Genomic DNA, 14,424 nt, shown 5'->3' with positions numbered 1-14,424 from the left:
GGAGATTAATAAAATTTATCTACTTATCACTAGAAGATTAGCACAGTGAGAAACTAAAACAAACCAAAACCACCTTCCCTACCCATCTACCATCTGCTACCTCCTCCCCCCAAGCAGCACAGGGAATGGGGGCTGCAGTCGGTCCCTCACACTTCATCTCCACTGTAGCACAGGGTCCATCCCCCAGGAGCAAACTGCCCCAGCACGGGTCCCCCACAGGCGGCAGCTCCCCCCAGGCCCCTGCTCCTGCGTGGGCTCCTCTCCACGGGCTGCAGCTCTGACCCAGGGCCTGCTCCTGCGGGGGCTCTCCATGGGCCGCAGCCTCCTCCAGGCCACATCCACCTGCTCCACCGGGGGCTCCTCCATGGGCTGCAGCGTGGAGATCTGCTCCATGTGGGACCCATGGGCTGCAGGGGGACAGCCTGCTCCACCAGGGGCCTCTGCACAGGCTGCAGGGGAACTGCTGCTGCCTGCCTGGAGCAGCTCCTGCCCTCCTGCTGCACTGACCCTGGGGGCTGCAGGGCTGGTTCTCACTCCTTTCTCCAATCTGCTGTTGTCCAGCAGGTTTTCTCCCTTTCTTACCTCTGCTCTCCCAAAGGCCCAACCAACATTGCTCACTGACTCGGCTCTGGCCAGCAGCAGGTCGCTTTTGGAGCGGTCTGGAGCTGGCTCTGATCTGACATGGGGCAGCTGCTGGGCTCTGCTCACAGACACTACCCCTGCAGCCCCCTGCTACCACACTCTTGCCACATAAGCCCAATACAGCCTTTCCGTTGTGTGATCGCTTCTTGAAACTTATTTCCTGGGGAAGAAACTCAGTCCTTTAAGGTATCCTATCATTCATAAATGGCAGTTTAATTGCTTAGAAAATCAGTCAGGAAAATACTACTTCAGCAGATGCTTCAGTGAGAAAATGGTAATTCAATCACATACACCTATCTCAGAAATTATAGGAAGCTGATGCGTTTAGTGATATCACCACTATGAAAAGCTTTTAGAAATGTGGGGAAAAGTTAGGAGGGATAGTGGGTGGAGTAAGGGGTCACAAGTATCTGGGGCGGTCGCGTGTAGGGATATAAGAGGCTATGTTGCGCAGCAATAAATTGGCACTTGAGCTAGACATGTAGCGTCCGTCTCTGGTGTCCCTGCTCGGGGAGCAGACGTCTTGGCAGCCAATCGATGTTGTCTCTCGGGCTGGGGTAGCGTGGAGAGGGGCAACAAGAAACACTGACAGATGTGTAGCAGTTGATGGTGTAATGGGGAGAACCAAGTTCAGTCTCAGTCAGGTAGTTCAGACTTCTCATGCAGCAGGTGCTTCAAGAGAACAACATTCAGAGCCAGAAGCCTGTAAAGAGGAATTGGATGATAGCCAGGGAAGAAGCCTGAACATATTAGTGGAGGGAGAGTCCTCAGTTACAGCCTGGACTGCATGAGGCCCCTTTTCACTGCAGAGGGCCTACACAGATAGCAGCTCCCTGTTTGCTGTTTAAAAGGTTAAAATTTACAATTTAGGTCTGGTTCCATGATACTAAAGGCTGTCTGGCCTTGCAGGTTGGCATTTTATTTCAGAAACCTGAAATAGCATTTTTAGGACCTGAGGGAATGGCTTGAAGCTGTGGCAGGCCTGGTTCAGGCTGGGTGTTAGGAAAAGGATCTGCACCGAGAGGGTGGTTGGGCACAGGGCAGTGGCCATGGCACCGAGCCTGCCAGAATTCAGGAAGCATTTGGTCAACTCTCGCAGCCACATGGTCTGATTTTATTTGTTTGTTTTTTTTTTGGTATGGTCCTTTGGGGACCCAGGAGTTGAACTCAATGATCCTTGTGGGTACCTTCCAACTCAGATACTCCTGATGAACCTGATTTGGCTTAAAATACCCTACAAAAAGAGTGATTGTTTTCCAACTGGATGAGCTAACTGCATGGCTACCTGAATAGCAGTGTAGGAAAATGTACTACAGCTTGGTGGCAGCCTGACCTTAAAATATGTATGTATACTTCCATGAAGGTGTGCTTTTTGAATCTTGGACCCACAGCTCAAGCATCGATGTGGATTTTTCATCAAGTCTCTAACCACAGTAAAACTTAACAGATTTCTGGGAGTCTTGCCTTACTGTTGTCATGGGATGAAAGTGTTGCACGTTGTGCTTAATCTTCTTGTTATGGTTGACAGGCTTCAAGGATTGTTGGTTAGACATTTATTTACTTAAACTGGAAAATCAAGAAAGAGCCTTCATTCTTGTAGGCAAATTAAACTAAAGGATTTATCTACATTTTAATTGTAACTGCCTACGTGGGGTTACTGTTAGTGTGTTTCACACCTGTTTTCAGAGAGAATATGGCTGTACATTTCTAACTCTTGTATAAAAATTAAGAATAGAAAATAAAATGGGTTTGGAAGGTTGAAGTGATTTTGGTATTTTCAGAAATAGAAAACAGTTATTCAGAAATAACTTTTGCAAATTATCACCTTAAACTGATTTTAGAGTTTACAGACTAACAAGAATGTACTTGGTGGATGAATGTATATCAGTATTTTGCATTTTTCTTATGGAAGTCATGGGTATATACCATAAGAAAAGTATGAGTGGCTCTAAGGGGTTTGATTATTAGGAGTTAAACACCAGCATTTTTGTATACCTTTAAAAATGAGATGCAGTATTTGCTTAGCTTTGGCTTCTTGATTTTAAAGTTGGTGGGCCGTTTTTGTTTGTTTGTTTGTTTGTTTGCTTTTGTTTTTGAAAGTTGCCACTTTGTTTTTTTTGTTTGTTTGTTTTCCTGAGACCCAGTGATTTACAGGTTCTGTTTGGTTTTGTTTTTTAATGAAGACTTTTCTATGGAATTCCCTTAGAGCTGCTAAGGTATGTAGTTCAGTGACCGCTGTGAATGTTTTGAACTTTAAGGTCTCTGTGTTCCTTCTGTTTACTCTCCTGGAGACCAAACATAGATTAAACTTAGCAGGGGAGAATTCCTGCTGAGTTCATTTTGCTCTCTGGACACAGCAGTATATAGTCTTTCCTCTCCTGCATTTCTCTTTGCGGTAGTAGGATCTCACTGCATGCGGCTTCAGTGGGGCAGACACTGGTGTGGGAGCCCTTCTGTGCAAGGGGGCATGTGTAGGGTACGTCCTGCTGCCAGTATGCCTGTTATTGTCCTTATTGGTTTTTGTTTTGTTTTGTTTTGTTTTGTTTTCAGATGGGACTTTGCAGTACATGAAAATTGAAGTTTGAGTATTGCTCAAAAGAAAATGGCAAAAAGAAAAATGGGAGGGAAAGTATCTGCCCTTTTTAACAGGTAGACCCACAGCCTTGATTTTGCTATGTTTTTTGTTTGTTATTGATTTATTTATTTATTTTGAAAACTCTGATCTGCCTAGATTGGAAATCAGAGTTGCTTGGCTCCCTCACAGATGGGCCAGCGGGAGTACTGGGGCACTGGCGCTGGACTGTGGAGAAGAAACTGCTCCCTGCCTGTCTGTGACTGGGACGTCTCCGCTGCAGATGCTCTGACGCAAACTAAATGTAAAGACAAACCAAGGGCAAGGAAGAGAATTAGGAATTCTGTTCCCAGCCATATTTGCATTTTGAAAAATGATTTATTCAGGAGATGCTGTGATGCTGAGATGATTCAAGTGCTAGCTACTAACTGCCTGCAAGAATAACAAGAGCAACTTTGGGTCCCTGTTGCAGTACTTTCAGCAGTGGCACTGGAAGCAAGTATACAACCACACTGACAGAAACTGCAAGGGCAGGACCACGAAAGGAAGCAGCAAGCGGGGCTTCCTGGAAGTGTGTGCCTGTGCCCTGCAGAGCGTCATGGTACATACGTGTCTAAACCTGCCTCTGAATAGATACAGATCACTAAACTCATCCCTGTGCTCCTGCGGCTCTGCTCTGCTGCAACCTCAGCTGCAACCTCAACCTCAGTGGCTGGCAGCAGAAGTGCCCGGCTGAAGGCTGCTCTCTGCCTGCTCCAGAGGCACGGCTTCCAGGAGACTCATCCCTTGGTAGCCACTATGGGCACAGCATGATTTTATTTGGAGCTTTGTACTGCCTTTCTCAGCATCATGGTTCTCAGCACTGTGCAGGCTGGGGCTGAACGTATTTGGTTTTGGTTTTGGTCTTGTGCAGAAACAGTTAAGCTTTAGATCATGTTGGAGATACACGATTGCCATGCATGGGGAGCAGGAAATAATGGTTTATTGTTTGAAGCAGCAGTCAAAAAAAACATGCTAAGGAAAAAAAATAAAAATAAGAATAAAAAATTGAGGTGGTACATAGTCACACACGTGAAGCTCTGTGTCTTGGCACAGAGTTCTAAGCAAAGAGAAATACCAGTGGCCCCAGAGCACTATGAGATGGGGCAACACACTGCCTGCCACTGGATGAAGTGAGCATGGTAGGTCCAAAAATTAATAGAGAAAAGGTTTAAATGAAAAAAAAAAAAATCTCCAGACTACTCAATACCATGCTGCTGCACCTTGCTGGAGGAGAGTTCCCAGAGAGTGTAATAGGCATGAGAGAGGTGTCTGCTCTGCCCTCTCCTTGGCCACCCTGCAGCCCTCCCTGGGGAGGTGGGGTAGGCAGCTGCTCCATGCCCCTCATCCCTCCCACATTGCTCTGCTTTGTAAAAATAAGTGGGTAATTTAAAACCAGTTATTGCTTCTGAACGACGAGAAGGCTCCTTGTCAGCTCTCCTGGCTCCTCCATGAATTGAAGACAGTATTTCTGTATTTCTAAATCACCCAGGGATTCAAACATTGTCTCTACCCATTTTTTTTGTGTGTACTGCCAGTAGCTTACGAACAGGAAAGGAAAAAATCAACCTAAGTGCTCTCGCAGTCTTCTGTGCGTTACTCACTGGCAGGTGCTATGGACCAGTACTTGGGCAGGATCCAGGCAGCTGGGATTGTCAGAATAAGGAGGAGCAGCCTTAAAACGATGACAGAAATGCAGTACTCATCACAGGCAGGTCTGTCCCAGGCTGGATACCACTTGGAATCAGCTGGAAAGAAAACAGATCACTGGTTTTTAAGTGTAACTGTGCCGAGGACAACAAATTGAAGCAGTGACATCTGTGGTACTTACTAATGACTTTGTCACGCTCTGTGTTTCCTGGAGAGAGAAAAGAAGCAAATGTAAGCAGGCTTAGACATTGTAAATAATTTGATCTAAACAAAAGAGAATTAGCTATGAGCCTGACAGTGGGCAGAGAAGAAACACAGCAGTGGGAGCTGCATTTCTTACCAGAAACAAGGACCTGTCAACTTCAGGAGAGCCTTGCAGTGACTCTTGGGGATTTGCTTGGTCATATCTTGCTGACTGCCCCCTGCTAATGGCTGGCATAGAGAGGACTCACCTCCCACGCACACTTCACAATGTCACTTTTTTTTTTTTTTACTTTTTATTTTTATTTTTTGCCCAGTGCTTATGTTTAAGAACTGCATTCTGTGGCTGATGCCAAGCTAACCCGTCAATCAGGAACCTCCTCTCCTTCTTGTGTTGCTGGTGTTTGAACACCTTTAATATCCCTGAGCATCACTGCTATTGTGGCTTCTGATTGCATCTTTTTTCAGACTGTATTTGGGACAACAGTATCCCTTCTGCCAGTGTCTCCTGTGTGCTTCTTCTGCGTGTGCCTGTGGAGGAGGGTGGTTGTCTACTTACGACACAGCCTGTTGGCACACTGATCGCCCTTGCATTTGCTGCACGCTGCTCCCGTCTCGTAGGGGTGCCTGGCGTAATTCCCTCTGTGAAGGAAAGTAACACTGCTCTGAACCTGCCATTAGGAGGATGCCAATTCCTGCTGCTCGTTTGTTTTTCAGCTTGGGTTTGCTTCACTTGTGGTGATGGAGAACTTTTGGGGGGCTGCCCTCCCTGACCTCCCAATTCCCCCCTAGCCCAAGATGTACCCAAGTTCCCGGGATGCCCCCTGAAGGTCTGACCAGGCTGCCGGCACCCATGGCAGAGCCTTCGTGCTCTGGCAGTGACCTTCGTGCTCTGACCCAGCAGGGCTGGGCAGCCCTAGGCAGGATCCTGCCCTCACATGCTGGGGGCTGAGGCTCGGCAGGCATTTTCAGAGCCCCCATGTCCCTCCGTGCCCAGGGCAGGATGTGATGCAGGCAGGGCTGGCTGTGACACAGCCCCATTTCTTGTCACACAGCAGTCTGTCTGCAGTGTGCTCACCCAGCTCAAAAGCCACCTCTAATGGAAATTAGATGCTGGCATTAATTAGCTGGTAAAAGGTAGAAACCCTCCATCCCAGGTGCAGCCAATATGCATATGAACGACCCCTGGATAAACTTTTGCTTTGAGCAGCCCCAGCCTTGTGAATCCAAAAGTGCTAAAGCCCAGCCTGCATCTGCAAGCACTGCACACTTCAATATTTACCCAAACCATTGACCTGGAGGTTTAATTCCGCAGGCATATGTGTAAACATTTTGGGACTCTGGTTCTGCACCTTGGCAACTGTCTGGGGCCACCCTGGCACTGAGAAGCAAGGGAATAATTTTCAGATGATCACTTAAGTAGGCTCATTTCAGTATCTTACATTTTACCCTTTCTACCGGTGCCACTGCTTTTTGGCTACAACACAGCCCCTGTTTAGTGAAAAAATGCTGCTTGGCTGGGTGTGCATCTTTCTCTGTTTTGGGGGCCCACAAACACGTGAAAATGGGCTGATCCGATCATGCTGCACATTGTGGGAGGGAAGAAGGGGCAGAACCCAACCCCTGTGAAATATTTGTCATGGAAAAGCTTACGCCGGCCCGTAGTTGCAGATGAAGTGTGCTGCATTGGTTCCCGAGAAGTACTGCACCATGGGACAGAAGTGGACAGCACAGCCAACCTTGTAGCTTTGAGCCCAAACGATCTGAAAAGACAGACCCGAATGTTAGTGAATGAATATCTGCTTTAACATCTGAAGCATGAGGGAAAAGCCCTGCCCTCCTCTGTGCCACACAGCAAATGGGCTGAGGAGTGCTCCTTGGGCAAACTTTCCAGAGGAGAGCAGTAGTTTATCTCCATGGAAAATACTGAACAGCCTCAGATCTAAATCCAGTCCCTAGAGGCCCGGTTGTGAGCAGCCCTGCTCTCTGATAACTGAGGTTAACAATTGCAGGGTTGTGTGGCAGTGGCACTCCCATTCCTCTCTTTGTCCTTTCTCTTTGGGAATAGTGGTTAGGAAAAAAAGGTTAGGAGAAGTGATGCTTGCAGGAGCTGCAGCCATCTCATTATGTGCTGGCAGCACTCAGCTGTAGCATAGGTGCCCCATGTGTCCCAGCCTGATGTGGGGGCATTTCATCAGCCTTTGCCATGGCTCGTAGTGCCACATGGAGGCTGTCGGCCCAACAGGGGACCTCGTCCCACCGCACACTGCAGCCCACAGCCACTGCCACTTCCTGGTTTTTGGCTACTGCTTGGCTAAACCTGGTCATCTGATGGCCGTCCTGTTTTCTTCCTGGAAACAAAACACAACTGGGGTATGTAAAAATCAGTAAATAAATAATAAAATGCAGTGGCTCTTTTCCTCCCGAAAGGGGGGATGTAAGAACATCTCATGCATACAGGCACCAAAAATCACTGCAGCACTTGGTTCGTTGAATCTTGGACAGAAATCTAGAATTCCTGTGTCCAAATGGCAAGGCTAGTTCTTGGTTCAGGTGGAGAAGTTCAGTGCCTACCTGTGTGTAATGGCCACACACTCTTCTACAACTATTGTCGGTATAACTGTAGTAGTTGACCTCTTTGTACCAGGAGTTGATGGCTCCTTGCACGGAAAATATCGAGAGCGAGCCAGTCCAGATGTTTTCTCCAACAGAGGTAAACCTAGGGTGAGTCTGCCCTGGCTCTTTGAGGTGTGTGTTATGCATAAACTGGCATCTCTTCGCCCAGGCTTTCGCAGTCTTTGCCAAATCTGGATCCCAACTCTGCAAGATAAAGACAAGAGAAAATGGCTTGGGTACCTTAGCAATGCAGTAATGAGGAGCAACTTGTGGGGCAGCTGGGGCTCAGCAGTGTATATGCTGCGGGTTAGTGTGGTTTTTGCTTCTGCTGAGACAATTCTGCCCAGTAAATTGGCTTGTAGGTTTGTTTCTATTGGGAATTTTGTCACTCGTGAAACGTGGGGAAGATTTTGGGGTGATGGGCAACAATAGCTGACACTTCAAATGTTAGCACTGAATGCATATTTGTGGAGTCACTCACTCGCTTGCTATTCAGTCCTACGGAGAGCTGTTATTTAAGCCATTATATTATAAAAATGTCTTCTGTTTGCACTGGAGGTGTCACCAGATTCCTCTGGGTTTTCTTGTGCACACAACCTGATTAAGCAAACACAGTGCTGTGCCTGCTAGAAACGTAGAGCCACCACTGTGTGCCTGTAGCTCTAGCTCAGCTTTGTGTCGTGAAAACTAAGTTGTTCAGCACTGCTGGATAATTTGGGATTTATTTATTTATTTATTTTTAATGAAAATTTATTTGTCCTTCTGTGTATGGATTAAAATTTCCTGGTTGCTTCTGCAAATAATAGAACCACTAGAGAAGCTGTCTTGAGTGGATCATTAACGGTGGTAGAGGAAAAGGACTTGGAGGTTCTTGGATTTTTTGTCTGTTTTACATAATATAGCTTTTTGGTACTGAAGATGTCTGAAATAATATTTGTTAAGTTTATGCTATCAGTAAGAATTAAAATTTGCAAGATCACATCAAAAGAGATCTACAGAGATCTGAAAATATTTTGTAACCTATGTCTTCCATTTCTCCCTGTGGCAAACATTTGGGGTGAGAGTTTTCCTACAAAACTAACACAAAAATAAATTGCCTAGAAACTTCGCATGTTGAATATTAAAGGTAAGCCTGGGGGCAGAGGGTCTTAACTGAAGTGAACAGCTGATAATTCCTTAGATGATAGCCTTTAAAGAGGATGAACAAAACCCGGTATTGTTCACAAGTTATCTTCATTTCTGCAAGTCAAGACAGAGGCTGCAGTTTACATTCTGGCAATGCTGTGAGCTCGTAAGAGGAAGACCACAACGAAAGCTGTATGGCAGTGACTGGTGGAACTTAGTGCTCTGCAGTCTTGTTTTCCAGATTCTGCTTAAGAGTCTGCATCCTTCTTTTCTCCTTCATCCCATAGCAGTATTAATAATAACGGCTCAGTGTAAAGTTTCCTTGCCTTTTTTGTATGAATGTTTCAGCTGGCTGAAAAAGCAATGGGCAGAGATTTATAGTCCAGAATGGTCTTTAGTTTAGGTGTAGTTTTAATCATAGTTTGCTTACAAAACCACATTTATCCAAAAAGACTGCATGAGGAAAAAAGCACAGGAAAAGGAGGTTTGCCTACAAATATCATTGCTGTTTGGGAAAATAGTCATTGGAGGTGGGTGTTTTTCAGGAACCATTTTTCAGTTTGGGTTTTGTAACTAAGATGAGTTGTTCATTGATCTAGGGAAGGAAAACTGATTGTATGACTGCTGAAAAGTGATGCAGGAGCAGTCACTGTTGTGAAAGCCTTGATAAAAGCAGTGAAGATCTTTCTGCTGGTTTGGAATAGACCTAGACAGTGCTTTAGGGGACTGTGAAGGGGTGAATGAGAAGAAGGCCTCACATTTGTCTGGTTAAAAAAAAAAAAAAGGTAGATCAGTATTTTTATTTTATAACAAATGTATTACAATTGTAGCTTTGTCACTTGTACTTAAAGGAGTTTCTGACTAGTATTTTCTTTATTTTATTTTTTTCTGAAAGGTAGATATGCCTTGAGTTCATATTCTTCACTTTTACGTGTCTAGGTGGACAGTTATCTACAGGAAACAGCTTGCTAGCTGCTTGCTTACACCTTGTCCTGGTTTTAGCTAGGAGAAAGTTAACTTTCCTCCCAGTAGCTGGTAGAGTGCTATGTTTTGGATTTAGGATGAGACTAATGTTAACACACTGATGTCTTACTTGTTGCAGAGCAGTGCTTACACCAAGCCAAGGACTTTTCAGCTTCTTGCTCTGTCCTGCCAGCGGGCAGGCTGGGGGTGCAGCAAGAGCTGGGAGGGGACAGACCCGGGACAGCTGACCCAAACTGGCCAAAGGGGTATTCCATACTATCTGATGTCATGCTAAACAATATATAGGGGTGGCTAGCCGGGGTGGGGGGCCGGCTGCTCGGGGATAGGCTGGGCATCGGTCAGCGGGTGGTGAGCAATTGCATTGTGCATCACTTGTTTGTACATATTATTATTATTATTATTTTCCTGTCCTAATAAACTGTCTCTATCTCAGCCCATAGGTTTCATTTTTTTTTCTTGTTTCTCTCCCCCATCCCAGAGAGGGAGGGGGGAGGGTGAGCGAACAGCTGTGTGGTGTTTAGCTGCCGGCCGGGTTAAACCACAACACACCTCCCTAATGGACACTTCTGTTTTGGTGTATGATGGTTGAAATGTAAATGGAGCTGGTTTTGAATTTTGTTTTAGGTGTTGCTAACTGTGGATGGGGTTATGTCCTCTTCTGGTGGTGACCATGTGAGATGATGAGAGGGGAGCAAGAGGAGGGGCAAGCATTAGGACAACCATTATGGTCCAGGTGAAAGACCTCTGCCCATTATCCCACGAAGAAACCTTATATCTCAAGCATTACCTGACCAAAGCACAGAAGGTGGTGGCTGTTACAAGAGGCAGCTCCCAGGCTTCTGGAATTGAACAACACCTCCCAGATCAGGCAGAGGTGAGCTTCTCAACCTGTAAGGCAGCTTTGTGCGTGCATTTACAGCTTCCCAAGTGCCACAAGCCATCTTAAACATGAGGTGGCTGCTTCCAGAGGCTGTTGCCTGCAGAGACAGATGGGCACTGTGGTGCAGGACCTGATGCCTTCAGCCACCACCGCTGCTGCACTTGTTGCATTTGTTTTGGCTTCCTCTGCAGCTCGGTGCCTAGGAACCACTGCTAATAGCTCTCTGCTGGCTCAGGCCGTGAGAGATTTGCAGAGAAAGCTAAAGCAAAACTCTCCAAAGCCATTTGGCAATGTTCTCCGCCCTCACCAACTCTAGTATGAAAGGCTGTGCTGAGGTCTGCACATAAATCACACCCCGGGCTGTTGAGCTCCGATGCCTTGGAACGAGGAGGCTTTTCACAGCACCAGCTACAGCACCAGGTTGAGGGTTGAAATCTTGAGTTTCAGATAAAGAAACTGAGCCAGGCAAAACTATACAGATACCCAACTGTATAAAGCCACCTGATAATCAGAGCCTTATCTGCTGTAAAAAGGAATTGCTGCTATGACTCCAGGAGACTGTTTCTTTTTCTTTTTCCTTCCCCCCACCTTTTTTTTTTTTTTTTTTTTTTAACAGTTGATTACAGAAATCATCTTTAAGAACTGCAAACACCACAACAATCAATGTTGCCCGCTTGCACATAAGCTGTGAAGATCCCCTTACCATGTAGAGCATGTTGCTGGCTTGTGGGCTCACTTCAGACCGGAATCTGTTATGCTCTCTCACACATTCCTCAATAAACTCAGCATCTCCAATATCAGGCAACGTCTGTGGTGCATAGGAGCCAGAAGAAAGGCAGAAACGCAGTAAAGCCAGCACGCAAGTGAAAAATCTGCTCGTCATGATTCTCAGCCTCTGGTCTTCCAGCTTAAAGAGCAGAATAACTCAGCTGAATGAAGTGCTCCACTGGCAGCGTTTTGCTTCGAAGGCTTGTGGGCTGGACTTATCTTAGCCATGGTAATTGAATATAGAGTTTGTCACAGGAAATGAGTCATATTTCAGAGCGTTGCTATGAGAATAAGGAAATTAAGCTGCAAGTTTGCATCAGAGCTGTAGAAGCTTTCTCTCTCTCTCTCTCTTTTTCCTTTTCTACTTCTTTTTCTTTAATTGTGTTGAGCAAGCTTCTTCTCTCCTAACTTTTGGCTTTTCATTGTTTTGGGTTTTGGCCCTTTCCTCCCACCCACAGCAGTCAAAACATGTTGCAATAAAGTTTTGGATAATTTTTCTGGTTTTCATTAAAACAACACTGCTCTTAAGGCTGATCCTCTGAGCCAAAATGCAATGAGAAATAATTGATGTGAACTGTGAGTTTTGCTCTAGCATGAGCAATCATTGTGCTTGTACACTGATTTATTGGAGGGGTAAGTTTGGTTGAGAACGACAACTTACACATGCTGCACTTGCTGATGTGTTTCTCCTGTGACCACACATTCGTGGTACATGTTACTACCCATTTTTCCTCCCGGGTGTTAGGAATTCCTAAATCACTCACCCAGGCAGAGCTGGGTGCCATGAAGGTTGGTGCTGCCTCGTGCCTCTTGCCCAGCACCCATGCCGGGCTCCGCAGCCAGAAGGAGGGAGCTGATGTCCCAGGCACTTTGCCTCACACGCCCACCACTCCCTGCCCAGGCCCACTGCCCTTTCCTCACACTGCCAATCGTTAATACTGAGGAGGTGGGTTGACCCCAGCCAGCAGTCAAGCACCCAGTGTAGCCACTTGCTCACTCCCTGTCCCCAGCAGGACTGGAGGAAAACAAAAGTGAAAAAACTCATGGGTCAGGATAAAGACAGCTCAGTAGGTGTGGAAAGAAGGGGAAAAGTACCAAAAAAAAAAAAAAAAGAAAGGCAATTTGCTCATTGCCCCCACAGGCACACAGGTGCCCAGTCTCCAAGCAGTGGCCGCTTTGGAAGCCACTTCTGCCCCCTTCTTCCTCTACTGTTTTTTATTGCTGAGCATGATGTTACATCATGTGCAATATCCCTTCTGCCAATTCAGGTCCTGTCTGTTAAAGGCAAACACAATAATTGTTTTGTTTTTGTATTGTTTATTTAAGGTCTTGATGCATAATTTTGACAACATTATTTTGTTAAGCAAACTATTTATTCCTTAGTAACTAGATGTATATATGTATATTCTCTAAATCTTTATTTAAAGCCTTTAATTTAAAACATTACTTATCTCTTAGTATGAAAGATGGCAGAAGACAAGAACTGACAGTGGTGAAATTAAATGTGAGTTTTCTTGCATTGTGAAATTTTGCTGCATATCATAGAATCACAGAGATCATCTAGTCTACCCGCCCTCCCCTCTGTGCACTGCCATTTAATCCTTTCCCTGAAGCAGAAGCAGCTCTTTCTATGGTGGATGAACATCACAAATATAATGGAGAAATAATGGAGGTTTTTTTTAAATGTGTGCAGTTTCCTGACAATGATACAGTGGTGTGATCACTGTCAGCATCTTAAATGATCATTACTCATATATAAACGTGTGTGGAAACCACTGCTGTACTAAGAGAGTACCTACAGCGCTCAGTACCAAAAACAGCAGCCTTAAAATCAAGACACTAAGACAGCCGGGGTCACAAGAGGGACGCGGCTGCCCAGCTGGGGGTGTGTGGTCTGGAGGCGGGGGGGGACGGGGTTGCGGTGGCTGGGGCTGCGTGTCCCAGTCTGGATACCAGTTGGCATAACCTTAAAAACAGCAAAGAAATAGGTGTTAGAACCTGTCCAGCTGAGCCACACTCATAGGAAAGCAACGAAGACCAATTGGATACGTACTTAACAGCTTCTCACGTTCTGCATTTACTGTGGAGAGATCAGAAAAAGGACATAAATGTGACTGTCACTCAGTGATGTTTCTTAACATAAAAAGGTATGCCAATGCTGCTGCCTGGCTGATGGCAGCGGTTCTGCCAGCTGGTGTCGCAAGCATCTGGCGGGGGGGAACTCGGTCAGCAAGGGGGGCTCCCCACTGAGGTGGGGTTAGTGCTTTTTATTGAGCAGGAGGAGAAGCAGAAGAGAAGCAGCTGCAATGGGAAGTATTTGTGGCATGGGGAGGAGGGAAGTAAATAAAAATAAGACACAAAATAAACGTAAGTAGTTAGAAACAGGCAAATCTAACTACAAAATTTGTCAGAGAAACAGACCTTTACTTAGAGCTTTGATGCCTTTGCAGGATTGCACATGTGCCCCTACTGAAATTGTGATTTGTCCTATAGGAAAATATGGTAAAACTGGTTCTAGGATCTAGCTCTTAAAAAGCTCTCTTCCTCCTCTCCCTCCCCCTAGTCTTTGTGATGCTTCCAGTCTTTCTGTGGTGCATCAGCTTGTGACTTCAAGATGAGTCAGCCAGGATATCACAGAAGGAAATAAGAATAACCAAATGCTCTATTATTTCTACAGCTGAAGCTATCTAGAGCCTGGCTAGTAGAGAACATCTCTTTTAAACCTCTGTACAAAAGTCATATTTAAGACATTGTTGCATACTTTTTACTCTCTGATTATTTAAAACACTGGTTCTGACTAATCTGGAACTAGGTGTAACGACAAGTGTCCACAGCTGAAAACTGCTGTGGAAAAACAGGCTTTCACTGTGGTATTTCAGAAAACTGTAGAAGTGTGTTTTTCAATACAGCCTGATTATTGGTTCATAACTATACATATTTTTTTTTT

The 14,424-nt window shown here is 45.5% G+C and overlaps 2 protein-coding genes across 3 annotated transcripts in view; both read right to left on the bottom strand.

The window, feature by feature from the left end:
* Positions 1-4,768: 4,768 nt before the first annotated feature.
* LOC118160525 (glioma pathogenesis-related protein 1-like) lies at positions 4,769-11,698 on the bottom strand. Of its 2 annotated transcripts, none has more exons than XM_035315304.1 (6): positions 11,413-11,691; positions 7,679-7,924; positions 6,758-6,867; positions 5,664-5,746; positions 5,085-5,111; positions 4,769-5,001 (listed from the first exon to the last, which is right to left on the bottom strand). In XM_035315304.1, the coding sequence occupies exons 1-6, from the start codon at positions 11,590-11,592 to the stop codon at positions 4,850-4,852; spliced, it is 798 nt and encodes a 265-aa protein (XP_035171195.1). In that variant the 5' UTR covers positions 11,593-11,691; the 3' UTR covers positions 4,769-4,849. The 2 variants fall into 2 exon arrangements, with proteins under 2 accessions (XP_035171195.1, XP_035171196.1); XM_035315305.1 differs by having other exon boundaries at positions 4,853-5,001; positions 7,582-7,924; positions 11,413-11,698.
* Positions 11,699-13,150: 1,452 nt separating this feature from the next.
* Positions 13,151-14,424, bottom strand: part of LOC118174869 (glioma pathogenesis-related protein 1-like) — a 7,179-nt gene continuing 5,905 nt past the window's right edge. Inside the window, exons 5-6 of the mRNA XM_035340587.1 lie at positions 13,531-13,557; positions 13,151-13,443 (exon numbers count right to left, since the gene is read on the bottom strand). Of these exons, the coding sequence (XP_035196478.1) occupies positions 13,223-13,443; positions 13,531-13,557 (248 nt within the window). The 3' untranslated portion in view covers positions 13,151-13,222. The remainder of the gene's footprint in view (positions 13,444-13,530; positions 13,558-14,424) is intronic.

This window comes from Oxyura jamaicensis, chromosome 1 (genome assembly GCF_011077185.1).
Source record: "Oxyura jamaicensis isolate SHBP4307 breed ruddy duck chromosome 1, BPBGC_Ojam_1.0, whole genome shotgun sequence".
In the NCBI taxonomy this organism is placed as follows: Eukaryota; Metazoa; Chordata; class Aves; order Anseriformes; family Anatidae; genus Oxyura; species Oxyura jamaicensis.
This window is presented reverse-complemented; position numbering and strand designations above follow the sequence as displayed.

Bases quoted from the DNA above. Each gene is read 5' to 3' on its own strand.
- LOC118160525 (XM_035315304.1), bottom strand. From the start codon at position 11,592: ATGACGAGCAGATTTTTCACTTGCGTGCTGGCTTTACTGCGTTTCTGC. The intron at 5,747-6,757 runs GTAAGCTTTTCC...TTTCCTTCACAG, and splicing joins ATCTGCAACTACGGGCCGGC to AGGGAATTACGCCAGGCACC. The intron at 5,002-5,084 runs GTAAGTACCACA...TTTTCTTTCCAG, and splicing joins AGAGCGTGACAAAGTCATTA to CTGATTCCAAGTGGTATCCA.